This window comes from Morone saxatilis, unplaced genomic scaffold, assembly GCF_004916995.1.
Source record: "Morone saxatilis isolate NCDOM2014 unplaced genomic scaffold, NCSU_SB_2.0 Contig3, whole genome shotgun sequence".
Taxonomy (NCBI): Eukaryota; Metazoa; Chordata; class Actinopteri; family Moronidae; genus Morone; species Morone saxatilis.
The window spans coordinates 22,270,214-22,288,370 of NW_023339873.1; the positions used below are offsets into that span (position 1 = coordinate 22,270,214).

Genomic DNA, 18,157 nt, shown 5'->3' on the forward strand with positions numbered 1-18,157 from the left:
ACAAGATCATGTAAAAACAGTTTTAGTTAACTACTTGTTTTGCACTGGGCTTCCTTTTCTCTTGTTTTTTTGACCTTATAAGCAAATAAAAGTTGTGTTCCATTCACATGCAAAAAGTGAGATAACAGAAGGTAAGAAAAAGAGAAGAAATGAAAGATCATTGCCCCTAATGTTTGAGTCACCAAAGACTTTTTGGCAAGTTTGGACAAATACCATACAATACCATACCTTTACTGTGTCTTTATTTCTGCGGTATTTTTTTTTATCTATATCTATTTTGTATGGATGAATACAGCAAAAGTGATAGGATTTTTAATAAATTATACCTCTGTTTTATATATATATATATATATATATATATTTATATATTATATATTAAATTGTATTTACATTGAAAAGACATCCAGTACTCATTCCAAAACAGGATTTATACAAACGGACTGAATGCTCCTCTATTTTCATCGCTGTACAAGACCTAGGTAGCTTTTCAAACAAATCATGAGCAGTGGTGCTGCCACACAGGCTCACTACTGCCACCCTAGTGGACATAGTAAAGCCAGTAGACCAGGTTGAAGAAGGTAAACGCGATTGGGAAGACGACACGAGACCACTTGTCTATGGCATTCACATCCGTGAGGTCGGGGATCTTGACTTTGAGCTGCGAGGCCCTCCTACGCAAGCGACCCTTCTTGTGGGCCATCGGCCGGTCAATGGCCGGTCTTCCGTACAGGTCTCGGCTGGTCATGGGCTTGCGGTACTGTATGCTGGCGCTGTCATAAGAGAACATGGTTGCCCGAGGGTCGTTAAGAGCACCCATCATATCTGCTCCACTCATCTCACTTGTTAGGTTGGTTAGGAGGATGTTGCCATGAGCATCAACCTGAGGAAGGAGATCATCAAATTTCATTATCATTTTGAAGCCAAAACCCAAATAAGTAGCAAAATCAAAGGTCACTTGTCCATAGAGATCTTTCTTTAAAGAAACTTTTTTTCTGGACAATTTTGAAGAAAGCATATATTTTCTTAGAGGAGTTGGAATTCCCACAAATCCCATAACACTGAGCAGCTTGTTGTAGAACAAAGCATCTGAAACACTCTCCTGCCATACCTGCATCTGCAACCTTTCCGAAATTCACAATCCAACAATCATGTCCACTTTATGCAGTGATTGGCTAGGTGTTACAGTGGGCCAGTTTGACCTTCAGTGGTCATAATTGTTATGCGTAAGGGCCTGGCACCTCAAATCAAATGCTTTGCATTGCATGTTTTTTTATATGTGGATATGCATACCACATGACTGACACTGTGAGCTGACTTCCATTTGCATGAGGAGAAATAGTATTTGTTCAAGCATTTGTTTCTTCAAAGAACATCAAAGAATGGAAAGACAAACCAAAAAACGAACTAAGGTACCATTTTCACACCACCGTAAATCTGTTTAAATCACATGCTTGGAATACTAACCAAGAATATGCCTGATTATAAAGGTGAAAATAATAAGACACCAATTAAATTGGTGGATTATAGATATGCCAGGCTAAACTTATGTGGCATGTAACTTGAATTGCATTCATATGAATGCATTTGTAGTATAAATATAAATATATAATAATATATAATATAAATAAATAATATAAATATAAACAGGTAGCCTTATACAGTTATCAGTAATGGCCCAACAGCATCTGATGGACAACTGTTGGCTTGGTGTGTCTGGGGTCTATGATCAGTAACCAAACTGAAAATGAAACCTGCACAAAGCCCCTTTCCCACCTGCACTTTGTTGCTCTCCAGTCTGCTCTTATTCTCATTGTTGGACTTGGCAGCCTTTTCCGCCACCTTCTTCTGCAGGTGAGGACCTCGGCCGAAAAAGATGTAGTTGACAAAGGCGTACTCCAGCAAGGCCAGAAAGACAAAGACAAAGCAACCCATGAGGTAAATGTCAATGGCCTTCACATAGGGGATCTTGGGTAGAGTCTCCCTAAGGTGGGTATTGATGGTGGTCATGGTCAGCACCGTGGTTATACCTGCAGACAAGCAGATGCGGACAGGACAGTTAGGAGTTCCTTTATTAGCCCTTATTACAAAACAACTATCATATAAAGTCTGTGGCTGTTAAAAAGGATTGATGATCATATCCAGTGAGTACTAGCCTGCTTTCAAAACAATCTCCGTTAATGATTTCTTTTTCTGTTTTAGTAATGTCGTAGCTCTATGTAGGTCAGTGGGTTGGTCAGTCCATCACTTTGGTCCAGATTGAAATATCTTGACACATATTGGATACATTAACATTCAAGGCCCCCAGGTGATGTATCTTAATGATTTTGTTAATTCCCTGACACTAGATTAAAGTGGTGGGATTTTTTTGGTTTGGATTGAAATGTCTACTAGACAGCTATTGGGTGGATTTCCATGAAATTTAGCAGAGATACTAATTTAACTCAGGATGAATTGCAATACTTTGAAAATCCACTAACTTTTCATCTAGCATGAGGTCAGAATTTGTCAGGACTTTAGTTTATAACCAAATACCAGCAAAACTCACATCAGCCTCAGCCGTAGCCTAATTAGCTAATGCTAGCATGCTAATACATTGAAATGGTGCCCATGGTTAACATTATCAATAAACATCAGCATGTTCTGACGTTAGCATTTAGCTCAAAGCACTATGGAGTTTTAGTACAGCCTCACAGAGCTGCTAGCATGGCTGTATCTCGCTAGTCTTCATTATAGTGATTGACACACACACTGGGAATGCCTGTAAACACATATATCCAATAAATAAAGTAGGTTAAGAAAGGAAAGCTATACAAGCATACAAACAATATTTGGAACTCCCTAATCTTCCACAAAAAGTCCAGAATAATTAGCATATGGGTAGAGTTTATTTTAAAGCTGCACTAAGAAAGTTGTCATTTTACAATCTGTGTTGTCGTCATTTTAGTTTAGCATTTTTGCATGCTAATTAATTAACAAAGTACTAAACACAAAGTGCAGCTGAGGCTGATAGCAATGCCAGTTTTGCCGGAAAAACCAATGGACAAAGTATGATTTTGAACTGATGATGACGCTTGATGAAAAGTCAGAAGATCACCAAGGTTATTTGGATTCATCACCCAGGGACCATGAATGTCAGAAAAGAATCTCATGACAATCAATCTAGTATTTGTTGACATATTTAAGTCTGGAATGACCAGCCAACAGACATACATTGCAATATAGAGCCAAACCATCTAACATGACTAAAAATCATCAAATACAATAAGTAATCTGTAAAAAACAGAAACGTCACCTAAGGCTACTCTGGCAGCCGAGGCATCATAGTTGATCCAGAAGGAGACCCAGGACAAGATGGTGATCAGGGTTGAGGGCATGTAGGTTTGCAGGATGAAATAACCAATGTTCCTTTTCAGCTTAAAGCTCAGGGACAGACGTGGATAAGAACCTGTGAAAGACAAAGTACAAGAAGGCTGAAGCCATCTTTATTACAAGGTACATTTATGTCACACATGCGCAAATGAAGGAGAGTGACCATTGCCTGCCGAGGCGACGCACACGTTGTTTTGTGTAAAGATGTCAACAGTAAAGTTAGAATAATCTCAGTCTGGACAACTTCACAGCCTAAATTTCTCTGCTGAGACATTTCTGGCTCTTTCAACATTGTCAAAATGCCTCTCACAATTGCAGAAGATTCAACTTCTTTAACTTGCTTGATAAAGTTCACCTTGACCGTGTGGATATTAGTTTGACAAAATAATCTTAACTTAAGGTCCATTTAGCTTGCTGTAGCTAGCTGTAATCATGTGACCTACATGTGGAACTTTGGTCTTGTGATAACAGGTAGTTTGTATGTTGGGCGGGGAGCACAACTCCTGCCTCTGTTCAAAGCGCCATTCATTTTATCATAAGATTACTACTCATCTCATTTTATTTATGAGTGATTCCAACAGTATCATATGTAGAGGTATACTTAATCATCATACCAATGTTAGTATAAGGAACTAAATTTTACAGATCACAAAGATTGAACTGACACTTTAGGACTCACTTACCTGTGGCAAACACAGCTTTCTTGGAGAGGGTTTGGTAGTCTATAATGGAAAACTGGGGCAGTTCGATGTTCTCCACCCCAGTGACTGAGCCTCTATTGCTCCCTCCCTGCCAGTAGAACTCAATGTCATCAGTCGTATAGCCATCTGAGAGAGGCAGGGGAACACAACAAGTTAGATTTCAGTAGAAACACAAGGCCAAGTGCATTTGGCTTAAGGCACAATGACGTATACAGTATGAGTGTCATCAAGACTTGACTGCTGAGATCTGGTATTACTTCTTGAATGTATTCTTGGATTGTCACAGAAGCAACCAAAAAATATACATATTATCGGCCGTACCAAATAAAAATGAGTTACAAAGAAACCGAAAAAAAAGAAGGTCATTTAACACAAATAACCACAAACACACAAACAATGAAACTAAATGAGGAAAAGGAAAACAATTTCTTCATCCATTTCCCTAAAAGATTTGATATTTTCCGCTGCAGCAATATAACTGTAAATACAATTTTAAGTGCTTAACTACTATTATGCCTAACACAAAATTTCAGGCTCTGTATTAATAAGGAGTAACAGTAATAACAAAAGCAATATTTAACCCAAAAACTACACTGCAGTCTTGTTAATTTGACCTGGATCAAAAAATAATTACAGTGAAATACTGGCCCAGAACTAGATGTAACATCATCCACAGGATACGTTACAACTATGTCCTCCAGAAGAAGAATTGAAGAAATAATAAATCATCGTTAAATCATTAGTGTGAGACTGATAAAGCCGAAAGTAGGCCTCTCATTTTCTGCTCAACTGCGGAACATCTTCCAGCTTCCCACAGGCTGAACTGGAACAACAATAAAGCCTTCCCTGTACTTTTCCTGGCAGGTCTCTGGGCTATGTCTACAGCCTGAACCAGAGTGAAACAGGCCCCTGCTGCCCTTTCAGTAATTAGACCGATTTAATTGGGCCAGCTAGTCTCTGTCTTCAGATTGTCCATCTTATCTAAAGGCAGCTGCAGGATTTTAGGGAATTAGCTACTTCCATTACTGGAGGGGCTTCATTATGATTTAGCCCTCTGTTTTTTTTTTTTGTTTTCTTTTTGTTATCCACTTAATGTATGGGACAAAACCTCCAAATTTGACATTAGAGATTAGTTTAAAACATGACTTTGAGTGAGTACTTTGAGTGGACAATCAAAATCATTAGGTAGAGTTAACTGCAGAAATTCTTCATCATTATTAATGCATTATTTAAAAAATGCCAACACATTGCCACAATTTAAATACTGTGCTGGTCATATGTGTTTGAGAAATAAATAAATACATACAAATACATTTAACAGTACCTTCCCAATTCTCACCACAGAAAAACAGATATCTTGGTTGATTAAACACGATATCTTGGAAGTTATTGTAGCAGTTTACCAATTCCACAATACTGAATTACAATTAAAATTCTTAAAGCAGGTACAGGGAACTTTCATTTTGTTTTGTGATTCTGGCGGCTCCTGTGGACAAAAGTGGTAGTGTTAGCCTTGTTTCAGTCTCATTCCCAGCGTCGATATTTGACAACCTGTGAATGAGACTCAACAATCAACTATTTTGTTTGGCTCTGATTGGTTGTTTTCATTCAGACCCGGTGGATTCTTGCAAATACTGTATAGCAAATATGACAAAAAGTTATTTTTTATAAAAGTTATCTACTGCAGCTTTAATTCCTTGACGTAAGTATCTCTGACCAAAATGCAGTATTGAGTAAACTTTATTTCCACCATTCCATGTGATCTGTATCTGGATATCAGGATCAGAAAAAAAAAAACATGCAGGTTTAAATGCATACAAAATGCCTTGCAATCAGAATGATAACATAATCGGGATGCTCAAATCAGCTCACTTTGTGATAAGATCTCAGTCAGGTGTAAGTGACATGTAGGGCATATTCTGAAAGATACCCTCCAGATATTTTAAGACATAGGGAAATACTCTGCACGGAATATTAATTTGTGTCCGATTTTATTTTTCTACTAAAAGATCAATTACCTTAAAATGTATGACTTCTCCCTTTAACTGCAGGACAAACCTTTCTCTTTCAGCAGACGAATATGAAAACAAACTCTCCACAAACGTCATTCTGTATAATAAAGCTCAAATTGTCAAATTGCAGTAACAACAAAAAGTCTTCTCAACAACTTCACCTCTTTCAGACGAGCCCTACAAAGCCCTGCAAAGAACACCATACCACACACTCTTCAGGAGACTTAAGAGGGAGTGCTGCAATAAGAATTCTGACCCGAGGTACTATGTGGTCAAGAACAATGGGTGGAGGAAGAGGAGCATTTAAAGTTATTAAAAGCTTGATGAAATTGAACAACCCCAGCGTGGCTGATAAGTCTGTGTACTTAATCTGCATGTTAATTAGTAATCATATTAAAATACAATGAACAAATCAGTGTACATCATACATTGTCCCTGTGGGTGAGACCTTCAGTGCGTGCAAGTGTTTGACTGACAGCAGCTTGCTGGAGGTGGCAAAATTCAACATCAACATCAACATCTTCACATACTGGTAAGGCTCCAGGCCTAGCATGCTTATAATGCATAATAAAGTTAAATTTGCCCTAAAACCTATGCATCATCACACTGAATGTGTAACATGCTCCTCTATGGAAAAGCTTGATTCAAGGCAAAAAAAAAAGAAGCAAAAAATCAATCATAGAAATTCCTTGGAAGCTCTGCCTGATGTAATCGATTTATTGATTGACCAGGATTAAAGATAACATTAACCGTGTTTCCAACCAAATATATCGTAATTTTTAACCAAGTTTGGAGTAATTCAGCAAAAGAAAATTAATGCTTTTAAATCTGTTTAACATGTTGTATCTAGTAGTGATAGGTGAGTGTGGAAATCACATCTATTTTGAGGTGGAATCCCTCCTGGTACAATGTCAGCAGTGATCCGGACAATGTTCCGGACTGTTGTGGTGAAGAGGCAACTGAACCTGAGGGCAGTCAATCTACGATCTAAGCTTTGGGTTGTGACTGAATGAATTAGCTCATGGATACAAGCAGCCGAAATGAGAGTCCAGGGTGCAGAGCTCAGACATCCAGAGGGAGTAGAACTGCTGCTTCTTTGTGTTGAAAGGTTCGAGAGGAAGTTGTCTGGGGATCTGATCAGGACATCTCCTGCCTTAGTTGCTAGACAACACAAATGACAGCCTTTATGTTACTAGATGTTCCAACCTGGTGCAGGCCAATATGTTAACATCTGTTCAGTTTCAACACGTTTGGAAGGGTACTTTAACACATAAGCTGTTTGCCAGTTCAAAGAAACTGCTATATTTGCCCATTTGGTTTGTTCTGTTTAGGTTGGTGTGACAGCTGTCAGTGGTACACTCTGGGAGTGCCAAACAACCGGAAATAGATCACTTGAAAATTTGGGTCTGGGCCCAGTTTCAGTCAGTCTCACAGGATTTTCTGATAGTAGATATTTGATTTTAGCCAAACTACTAATAAATCCATCTGCTGATCGTGAACTGTCAAGGAAGTGATCTGTAGAAAAGGATATATTTATGTCTGATAGTTTCATAACCATGTTAACATGTGACTCTGATACTTCAGAAAACAAAAAGAAATGAAAATGGGTTGTTTTTGCAGTCCCTTACTAAAACATAAGCAACAAGATAAAATGAAAATTGCCTTTTTAACCCTATTTTTCCTTGTAGATTGCATCTCTGTTCATATTGTACACCTATTTAACAATTTATGCCAAAAAAAAAACCCATTTCTTTGTATTTTATATCAAAATTCAATTATTTCTTTCTTCCTGTGAAACAAAATGTGATGTGTGCTTACGTAAGCGTGAACCAATTTCAACCAGTAATATCATGTCATCCACCCATCATTCAATCTTCAACTTTTAGAGAGCTAAGATTCAGCAGTCAGCTAGTTAGCAAAAGCATAGCTTTCTACCGGAGCAGAGTGTTCACTGATTACTGTACAAAACCACAGCGTTATCAGTGATTTTAGTGAGACTGGATCATATTTTATGGAGGAAATATTGTCTGGTTTTCTCTCTGACGTCCTCCTCCCTCAACTCCGCTTACTGGTGCTGTAGCTAGCGTGCAACCGATCGGGGGTTTACCTCCCGGCAAACATAATCGGACCGACACTGAACTCAGCCTCCGAGACAGACAGGGGCCAGTTGTTGGACGACAGTGGTACCGAGGTTTCCTGATGGACGTGTTGCTAAAAGTAGCTAACTGTTGCTAACGGTGATGTTAGCTGCAGATAGAAAGTTCTCATACAGCTAATGTTAGCTGACTCAGCCCTGGGGTGCCAGGAGCCAAAGAAGTTAGGAAAACCACCTCGGTACTGTATCCCCTGTCATCAAACTGGCCTCCGTCGGCCTCAGTATCAGCATCAGCTAGGACCACAATAACTGCTTGATGGGGGCCATAACATACATTCAGTTTTTTTTATTGGCTACTGCAACATGTCCCTACCTACCTTTCTGTTTTTACAGGAAATACGTAAATATGCAGAAGCACGAGCACTCTGCTTTCTGTTTTATGGAATCTTTAATAGATTAGGTCCAATTACAGTCTGGAATCGGATTTTCCTGTGTGGGTCCATGTAGCCTGATGATGCATACTGACATCACTAAAACTGTCAGTGCATATGACTTCAACTTTACAGTCAGTCAGAACACAAATTACTACAAGGCAACAGTGTATTGTTTATTTCCTTGGTCTGTACCAACTGAACCAAACTGGTGTGAAAGAGACCTTAAGAATATTCTGTGCCTGAGGCAAACTTTGCATTGGGGCTGTGACATTCATGCACACACACACACACACACTCTCAGTGCCACTTACAGCTCTCAATCTCCAAGGTGCAGTTCTGCTCATCCAGCGGGTATCTGCGCAGGTCCATCATGCAGGCGGCTGTCGTGGTGATCCTAAAAGAGAAAAGGTTTTAAGTCATACACTGATATCAGATGAAAAATCCACCGCAAGCTGTAATGCACTGCGACCTTAATATACTGCACTTCCACAAGTAGAAATCTTCATTTATATGCACACACAGGCAATTCTGTCCAGACCATAACACATCCAGCATTCAAGTTATAAAGGAGGAAAACATTTCATTTCCTGATGCCTGGGGAAAACACTTGACTTTATGAAAGAATATACAATACAGTTCACCCATAACACACGCATTGAATCCCTCAGCACACTTCCTGTACCTACTCAGCCTTCAATCACACAAATCCTTTTACATCTCGACTGGAACTGAACTATCTGTTTCTTTCCCATAATTGCTTTTGCACTGCTGAAGTCACGACTGCAGGGGAGAAAAGCCTCGTGTTCAATCTTAATTACGACTATGAGTAATTAAGAATTAACACTAAAATCCAGGCAATCGGGTGAAACCCGCGACTTCCCCCCTTTGAAGTCTTACATCTGAAGGAGGAAACACTTCAGTTTGACAGTTTAGGAGAGAATTAGTGATTGAGTCATTTTGTTTTTTTAATTTCGGAGCTCTGTGTTGATGAGAGCCACTAACAGTTCTTGGCGAGAGTGAGAGAGGCTGTAGTCGTTCACTGCATCGGCTCCATTCATTTGGTCTCCTGGAACCGAAGCAGACCCTGGTTACAGCCTTGTGCAACTGCTTATGTGTTTGTTGTATAGTGAAAGGGTCAGTCATCTTAATCATTTGTTTAAAACAGCAAACATAATTAAACCTTATCCTAGCTAACCACTAAAACCATTTAAGCACATAACATTTAATATGCTGTAATTGGAAAATATATTACAGGGGTTATGGACGAGCAATCATTTAAACTGCAAATTTGGCAGCACAGCATGGCAAACGATCCCTGCACGCCTAATATACTTTAGGGAGGTGTGCATACTGTACCAAAGGGAGTTCAGCAATATACTCTGAGGAAACATCAGAAGAACTAAAAGTAAATTTTGTGAAAAACTTCTCATTTTATGCTCAAAAGGAGAAATTCTCCTCAAAAGTCAAAATTATCCATTCCTTTTTGGAAAGATGGATCTCTGTAATAATGTACATTCAAATGTGTTATAAGCCTGTATAGGTGGGATTAATGTATGTTAGAGCAGTGTTTCCCCTAGGGGCACTTTGGAGTACTGCATGGGGTAATTTACCTTTTTTAATATATTAATTAAAAACATATCAGACATGCCTAATTCCTAAAATGATCATGTCTGTAATTAACCATACTATAAGTTCAATAAAAATTATCACATTTTATATTCAATAGTCATATTTTCAATGCAGTCGTTAACTGCTCTAAAACCTCTGTAAAAGAGTTTGACAACTGCAGTTTCCTCTTCAGTGAAACTCATCTTCTCACTAAATTCTAAGTAACTTATTAAAAGGATGCAGTTCAATGTTATTATGCATGTATTACTGCATAATGAGAAAAAATTGGTTTACGTGAATATAGTGACGGGTTCTAAATATTTAAAATTAAGCATTTAGGACACTGATGGTGCAGCGCTGCATTGTACCTCTTTATATAGGCCTGTTTTTCTACCAGAAATGTTTTGTCAGTGGGTTGAGAACCACTGTGTTAGAGCACAGAGCACAAAGTACAGGTCAGACTGCAGCCTGATTCTCTTGCGGGGAAATGAAATGTATAGTACACGTGAGGTTATGATAAAAGGCTCACTCTGCATCTATTAAAAAATGCATCTATTAATCAGTGTGCATTTTTTTATTTGATTTTAGTACATTCATTTTACATTTTATAAATTCTGTACACTCATTCTACTGTTTATACCTTGGCCTTACTTCATTTTTTGACCTACGTTACCAAAGGAGCCATGTAATGTAGCAGAATGTCAAACAATGTGTAGGAATAAAGGAGGCCCTCCTATTTTGCTTGGTTTCACCTTTTATTACAGTAATAATGAAGCTGCATGCCATATGTTTTTTTGGATTTTTTTTTTAGACAATGCTGTAAATTTGCATGTTAGTGGTACAACACTCAATATACTAATTCTGGGCTTTTCTTCCCCTCTGGATAGGGCTGAGGAAAATATGGGGCACAAGGATGAAGAGGCTGGTAGGGTAGGTGTGTGTACAGTACTGCAGCTGTATTGTCTACAGTCCCTCTAGCTGCTGTGACACATTTCCACAGCCATAACACATCATGCATCACTGAGCTCCAAAAAACGAACCATCTACCTGTTTAATTTAGGTAATTCTGGTCTTACTAGAAAGCAACTTGCCCAAATCTTTTCAGGGTCACAAAACACACAATTCATTATTTTTATTAAACATTTACTGAAAGGGATTAAATAGTCTTTCGGGATTTATCACGCATGCTGTTTACTGCCAAAGCCTCTGGCGTTGTAAGGGAGTTCCATAAGATGAATAGCAGTGTCTGAGTGAGCAAACTCATGAGTCAGTGCTTCCCAACCTGGGGGTCGGGACCCCAACTATGGGTCACCAAAGCTTCATGTGCGGTCAAGGCCTTTTTGATTTTAAGGGGTGTAAGAAAACTTAAAAAATGTACACAATAGGTCTATATTGCAGCATTTTGTTCATTTCTAAAGTTTCGACCTGAACACAAACTATGTTCACAGAGCCTTCGCTCTCTGATAAACAGTCTCGTCCTGCATTAGAGTTAAAAAATGTATCAGGGAGGAGAAAGCACTGAATTTGTCAAAAAAGACTATTAAAAAACACATAATACAGACATAAGAGTGTTTAAAAATATCAAAAAATATTGAATATAATACTATATATATAATACCATAATACTCAAAATTAATGTAAATTGCTTGTTTTACACAAACATCCTGCAGTTATTTCATTCATATTATATATTATATATATATTAATTAATTCAAATACTGAGAATGAACTTCCACACTGTCAGTGTTACCTTCGTAAACCTACGAAAAATATTTGTGCATGGCTTTTTTTCAAGCTAAAAATAGATCTTTGATAATAAAACCTTTTCCAAAATGTATGTAAAAGGTTAGTGGATGTTCATTTCAATTGTTCAAGTTCAGTTGTGCACCTAATCTTTCTATCAAAATAGAAATGAAGCATCCCTGTAACTGATTAAATGTGCACTTCATACTGTTACTGATTTCTGATACCTGTATTAGCCTAATTCAGGGGTCAGCAAAATTCATTAAACTGCCATTTTTGAAAAAAGGTTAGGGTTTGGGTTACAAATTAAATTTTTTCCCTCCGATTTGGAATCCATAGCTAGCCTACCTAGGGAGACTCGACACTAGTAGCCATTGCTGTTTAGGTTTGGCAAAATATAAATATAAAACAAACTAAAATGTGATCAAAACTAGTAAGCATTTTTGTCCAAAGACTAAGACTAAATCTAATAGCTGCCAAAATTAGGACTGCAGTCAGTGTGTGATCACAGCAGGACACACCATGGTCACATTATATATTACCTTTATTTAAACTCAAAACATGTACGCCAAGTCCAGCCACAACACATTGTGGTGGCGAAATCCAACACTGGAATATAGATCAGTCACTGCAGCAGAAGCTGCTACAGCTAGGCTGGAACCTTATGCCTCTGTGGCCCAGAGGCATAAATCCACCTTGACATTCCATCAGTGGTAGGCCTCTTGGATGAGTGGTGAAAGGTTCTCGCTTTAACCGACAAGGTCCAGCGGATGGTTTTATTTGGACCTGACAGTACAGGTGGTCGGAAATGTACTTAACATGTCTCTGTATCACCTGCATCTTTAATACATAGCCTGTCCTGGTGCTAAATGTGGCCATGGCGTGGAATTCTTCTCATTGTGGCTGTGCAGAGCTCAGTACATTCTATTCAGAGCTGAAATTATGTTTTTTTTAATACTTATTAGAAACTATTTTGTAAAATAAGTAAACCTTTGCTGCTGAGAGAAAAAGGAAGGCAAGAAAAATCCACTAATGCTCCTCCTTCATCTCTCTTCACTCTGCTGACAGTGACTGTCCAGCTACTCGCACCTCTCCCCATACTCAGCTGTTCCAGTGTCAGGACGTAGAAAGCACCTCAAGTCATGAATATTCATTATTTTCTTACCTTGTTGAATATTCTGGGGCTGTCGATCCATCTCTTGGCCACACTAAACGCATTAGGGAAGCTCTAGATTAATTATAAAGCAGGTGCAGAGAGCATGGATGGACAGTATAAATAGAAAGTGTCAGCTCTTTAACCTTTCAGGATGGACCGCTAGCATGCTGCAGTTCAGCTGTTCTATAATCAGGATCAGAATCAGAATTATATCAGAAAATAATGGAAATCATTATGTCTTCACTGGACCACCTGGGTTTATATGTTTGAATCATCCAAAAAGTCTGTTGACTCACATGTTGACCTCAAAGTCACATGCACACACATCCTTAAATTCTTAACAGGTGCTGGGTAAACCAGAAATCTCTTCTTTCTCCCTACCAAATTGTTTGTTGAGGAATAAAAGTGGTGCTCATCACTGCTGATTGTGGAGATTTTTTCAGGCAAGAAACTAGCTGTTAGAAATATGTGGTCAGTTTATCAAATAATGCCTATTTGAAAATTTCCAGTTGGTCAAACAAGAATGGCTGTACATCTCCTGAGCCACGAGGTCAACTCCCAAGATGACCAGCCGGTCAAATACTCATGGTTATCTCGGTTCAAACTGGTCTCAGGCGTGCAGCCCTTTGGTAATTTACCAGTAGCTAATCTCTATAAGCAGATATCTGTATATGAATGCAGAATCTCTAGGCATGGGGCCAAGATTTTGGCATCTGAAGCATTCTGGTTTCCGCTTGTAGTCCGAGTAGTGCTGAGCAATCACATTTGAGCAGCCTTTGGTTGCATTCAGGTGGACAGTCCATGTGGAGAGCAAATGCAATCTCAGAACTAATCGGCTATTGTCTGACAACGATTTAGCTTTTTATAAAATGTGATATCTGTTCATAGAGATGAACTAAAATGTCTCTTTCTAATCATTCTCAGGTATCAAGTTGCTAATTGGACTGCAGAGGAAGTCTTGGCCCGGATATTCAATACCCGTTTTCCAGATATCCGCTGGCTATACCGGAAGCCCCAAAACATTGGCCTCTGCCCCCAGAGGCTTAGCAGTTGTCGGACGATAGCCGATGGGTTCCATGACTGCCAGGAGCACTGACGTCTACCACTTTAATCATAAAACACAATTCCTTCTCAAGAAAAAAATTGACTCAGAGTTCAAATCTAATATTTGTTGCTGCTAAAGTGGTTTGTTTAGGTTAGTTAAGGCTCATATTTGGTATATGACATTACATTCTTTGTTATTGTACATTACAGTGAAGGTGTATCTGTCAACTGCCTCTCATGGTCAATGTGCTAGAAAGCTCACCATATGCTAGTTAGAGGAGTATAGTTTATTTTGCTTGCCTTGAACTGTTCACCAGAGCTGGCAGTGATGTCAGCAAGTCGGCTGCTGTCGTGCAATGTCCTCCTCTCCTCCTGGAGTATGGACTTGGGCAGGTGGGGAAATTTGAATACCCTGTATTAATATAAGCCCTAATAACTCTTGGAAGTGACAACAAAAGACTACAAGAAAAGAAACTAAGCACAAACTTCACAGCCCTTGATGATGATTCATTCAGTCAGAGTTTTGTTGGAGGCAGTATGTAGCAACCTGCAGAAGAAACGCAGCTCAAGGCACTTCTGCACTGACCGTAGTGGTTGCATGCTGTGTTTAACCCATTACTGTTTATGATTACAGAGATTGAAAATGACATTTTATCCTATGTTGAAGCCCCAGTCAGTCCTGAATGTGCAAAAAAAAGATCCTCCACATGGGCTCCCCACATTCCAAGTGGGACACAATATAGAGCACTCGTTCCCAACCTTTTTCCTTAAGGGACCCCTTTTCTATAATTAAGTAAATAAGTTACATAATTTATTATAAGGATATTTCATATTAAATCAATGTATAACAATAATAGTACAGAATAAACTGTACAATGCACAGAAACAGTGAACACAATAACTACAGGAAGTTTGTGTAAAACAAGTGATTTGGATGAATTTTGAGCAGATTATTTCCTGTGTACCTTTAATGACCTTTAATGCCTGCATTATGTATTTTTTATTTTTCAACAATCTTACATACTAAATATTTTTCTTTTTGATAAATTCAGTGTTGTCTTCTCGTTGCTATATTAGCTCTTTGGTTGTTGCATGCTTTTCTAATGCAGAATGATAAGTTTAGATCTTAAATAAATCGAAAATAACAATTTCCTTCAGTGTTTCTGAGATATAGGCTTATTTTTGTAAGTAAAAAAAATAATGTTTTTTTACACCCCTTAATCAAGACCTCTACAGTTAGATATTGTGTTGCCCTGAATTATGAATAACTGTATTGTAATAGCTACTAATTAGCACCTGTATAAGCAAGTTAATTCACTAATTAATATCCATTTCTTTGCAAAGAACAAGCAATGTTTAATTTTGTCTTCACACCCTGACATGTCCAAAAACAATATGTGCATAGATGCTCATTTATTGCATCACAATGTGTTTAAATGTGATACAATCACATATGACCACCATGACAAGCAGCTTTATAAACTGTGCATTAGCACAGGCCCGGCAGCACAGACTAAATTTGGCTGCTCTGTCATTTTGTCTCTCTTTTATCTTTTTTCGCTATTGAGGACAGCCATCCTCCATCAGTCACAGCGAAACAGGTCTGATGCCGCTGGGATGCTGGAAACTAACTATAAACACACAGACCATATGTGTGTTATGTGTCTTCTTTGCCAAACCAAGGTGCTAAGCCACTAACAACCCAAATGTGCATGTGCCAGTCAGCGGTGAGGTCATTTTGGAAAACCTAAATATAGCCCTTGTGTCGGCAGCAAGCACACTGGATGAATAATTGTGGGAGCCTGCAGGGGATAATGATTCTGCAGCATGCCAGTGTGAGAGAAATCTTCCCAGCTCCTCCAGAAACTGTGAAAAGCTGAACCCAAAGTGGTAGAGGAAAGAGACATGTCCTTCCAGTATCTGAAAAAGTGATTTCAGGGCAGAAAGTACCCTGCTGATTAATAACAAATATTTTTGCACATTATTGTATTACCTGCCAGACTATAGTAAGCAGCTCACTCATATTTGATAAACAGATGTGTGTAAGCTCAGTGGTTAGTAAACCTTCTATTTATTTGAATTTCTAACTTATAATCTTATAAAACTAAATCAAATCCATGTGGTTTTACTTATTTAGCATTTTTATCTAGTGAATCAGTAAATCCAGTATCAGTCAGAACAAAATGCAGAATTGGGGCTATGGGGTGTTTTAAAAAGGGGACGCAACAAGACGTCTCACTCCCAACTCAAATACTGCAGCTTGGTCAGTGGCTCTCTGCTTCTACATATGACGCTATAGGTATCCCCTAGCTTTATTTCTGGATGCGTAGGGCTCTGTGGTCAAACAAGCAACTAGGTTTAGGCTCAAAAACTAGTTGGGTAGGTTTAGGAAAATAAGTGAAGCTACGACATTCACATGTAAAATGACACGTTGCCTCTAAACAATATGAGCCAGCAGAGACTAAATGGCATGACGCCCTGTGTTTCCTTGACCCATTCATCCACCCCAACATTCTCCATATGTGGACTCTCTTGCTGTATATACTATGTCACTTGATTTTGACATCATACCCAAACATTTTGCTAAATGGGCCTATCAATATATATGCTAGAATGCTGACTTATGTTGTGCAGAAACAACATGTCATCTTATGTGTGAATATCATGGAGGAAAAAATGTCAGGTGACGGCTTTTATTGCCTTTAATCGGTAGTGACATCTGAAGAGTGCCAGGTAAGGGGGGAGAGAGAGGGGGGGTGACAAGAGGAAAGGGCCACAGGGCAGATTTGAACCCTGGGCCGCTGCAGCACAGTCTCAGTACATGGGGTGCCAGCTCTACCAGGTGAGCTATCCAGGCATCCCACAGACATGGGACTCTAACCCAGGAGACTGCTATCTGTGTCCCATGTGAAACCAGAAGTCTCTGTTGACTTATTTTAAGTTACATACATAAGTGAACTTATGTAAGATACATCAGGTACATAACTTAAGATATTTTACTCAACCAACCAAAACAGTAGTTTTTGTCCCTAAACTTGACCAAATGACAACTAAGGGCTACATTTTGATACTGAAGAAAATTGTTTGCATCCTGTGTACTAATAACAGTTGGTTTTCTTTTAACCATAGAAGTGGCCCATATGAATATTTTTTAACAACCATTTTGGGCACTGACAAACTTTTTTGTCATTTAGTAGGACTCGTGATAGTAGCATAGCTGTCCTTTATTGATGGATATATTGAATGACGGCATATGGGCGTCTTCTACATCATGAGTTCTGGGGCAGAGATGCAGAAGGATACTGTACCATCAAGCTGACAATGTCCCCATAAAAAGGACTGACAGCGTTTTGCATTTTCATCACGCTAATGTTTTCTCCCAATCTAGAAACAGCTTCCTTGGAGAAATGAAAATTCAAAGAGGGGGTCAAATAAGCAAGATGGAAAGAGGAAAAACTGAAGGGGATTCGGGTGAGGCAGAAGGGATATGTTGTGTGTGAACTGACTTAGGGGGAATAAAGCTCTGCTTATCTGGACACACAGAGAAGTATTTACCTTGGAGGAGAGAGGGAATGGTGAGGACAGCCCACAAGGCCTGTGCTCACTCAGCCATGAAGACTGGGCCAGCCAGTGTTGTTTTTGGACAAATCAAGCCACTGCTCTCTGTCCTTTTCAACATGCTCTTTCCTGTTTGGGCTTAAATGGAAAGCACTCTGGCATTCTCTGTCATTGTCTCTCTCTTTTTGTGAGTGTGTGTGCCACCTGGGCTTAGTTTATCTGGTAAAAACCAGCTCTCCACTGCGTTTGACTTACTTACTTTTTGGGGGGTTTAAGACTAAAGACCAGGTTAAGTGGGGACAGCTTGTCCAATTGGGGACAAAAAATTTGGAAAAAGGTTATATCTGGTTCAGTAGTTAAAGTTGCGGGTTACGGTAGGGTTAGTGTTAGGCAAGTAGTCACTCAGTGATGGCAAGTCCATTGAACAGAAACTAACT

At 39.0% G+C, this 18,157-nt stretch overlaps 1 protein-coding gene across 1 annotated transcript in view; it reads right to left on the bottom strand.

Moving 5' to 3' along the window:
• Positions 1–409: 409 nt before the first annotated feature.
• Positions 410–18,157, bottom strand: part of gabrb1 (gamma-aminobutyric acid type A receptor subunit beta1) — a 45,187-nt gene continuing 27,439 nt past the window's right edge. The window contains exons 5-9 of the mRNA XM_035674586.1: positions 8,923–9,005; positions 4,053–4,196; positions 3,293–3,445; positions 1,774–2,027; positions 410–880 (exon numbers count right to left, since the gene is read on the bottom strand). Of these exons, the coding sequence (XP_035530479.1) occupies positions 539–880; positions 1,774–2,027; positions 3,293–3,445; positions 4,053–4,196; positions 8,923–9,005 (976 nt within the window). The 3' untranslated portion in view covers positions 410–538. The remainder of the gene's footprint in view (positions 881–1,773; positions 2,028–3,292; positions 3,446–4,052; positions 4,197–8,922; positions 9,006–18,157) is intronic.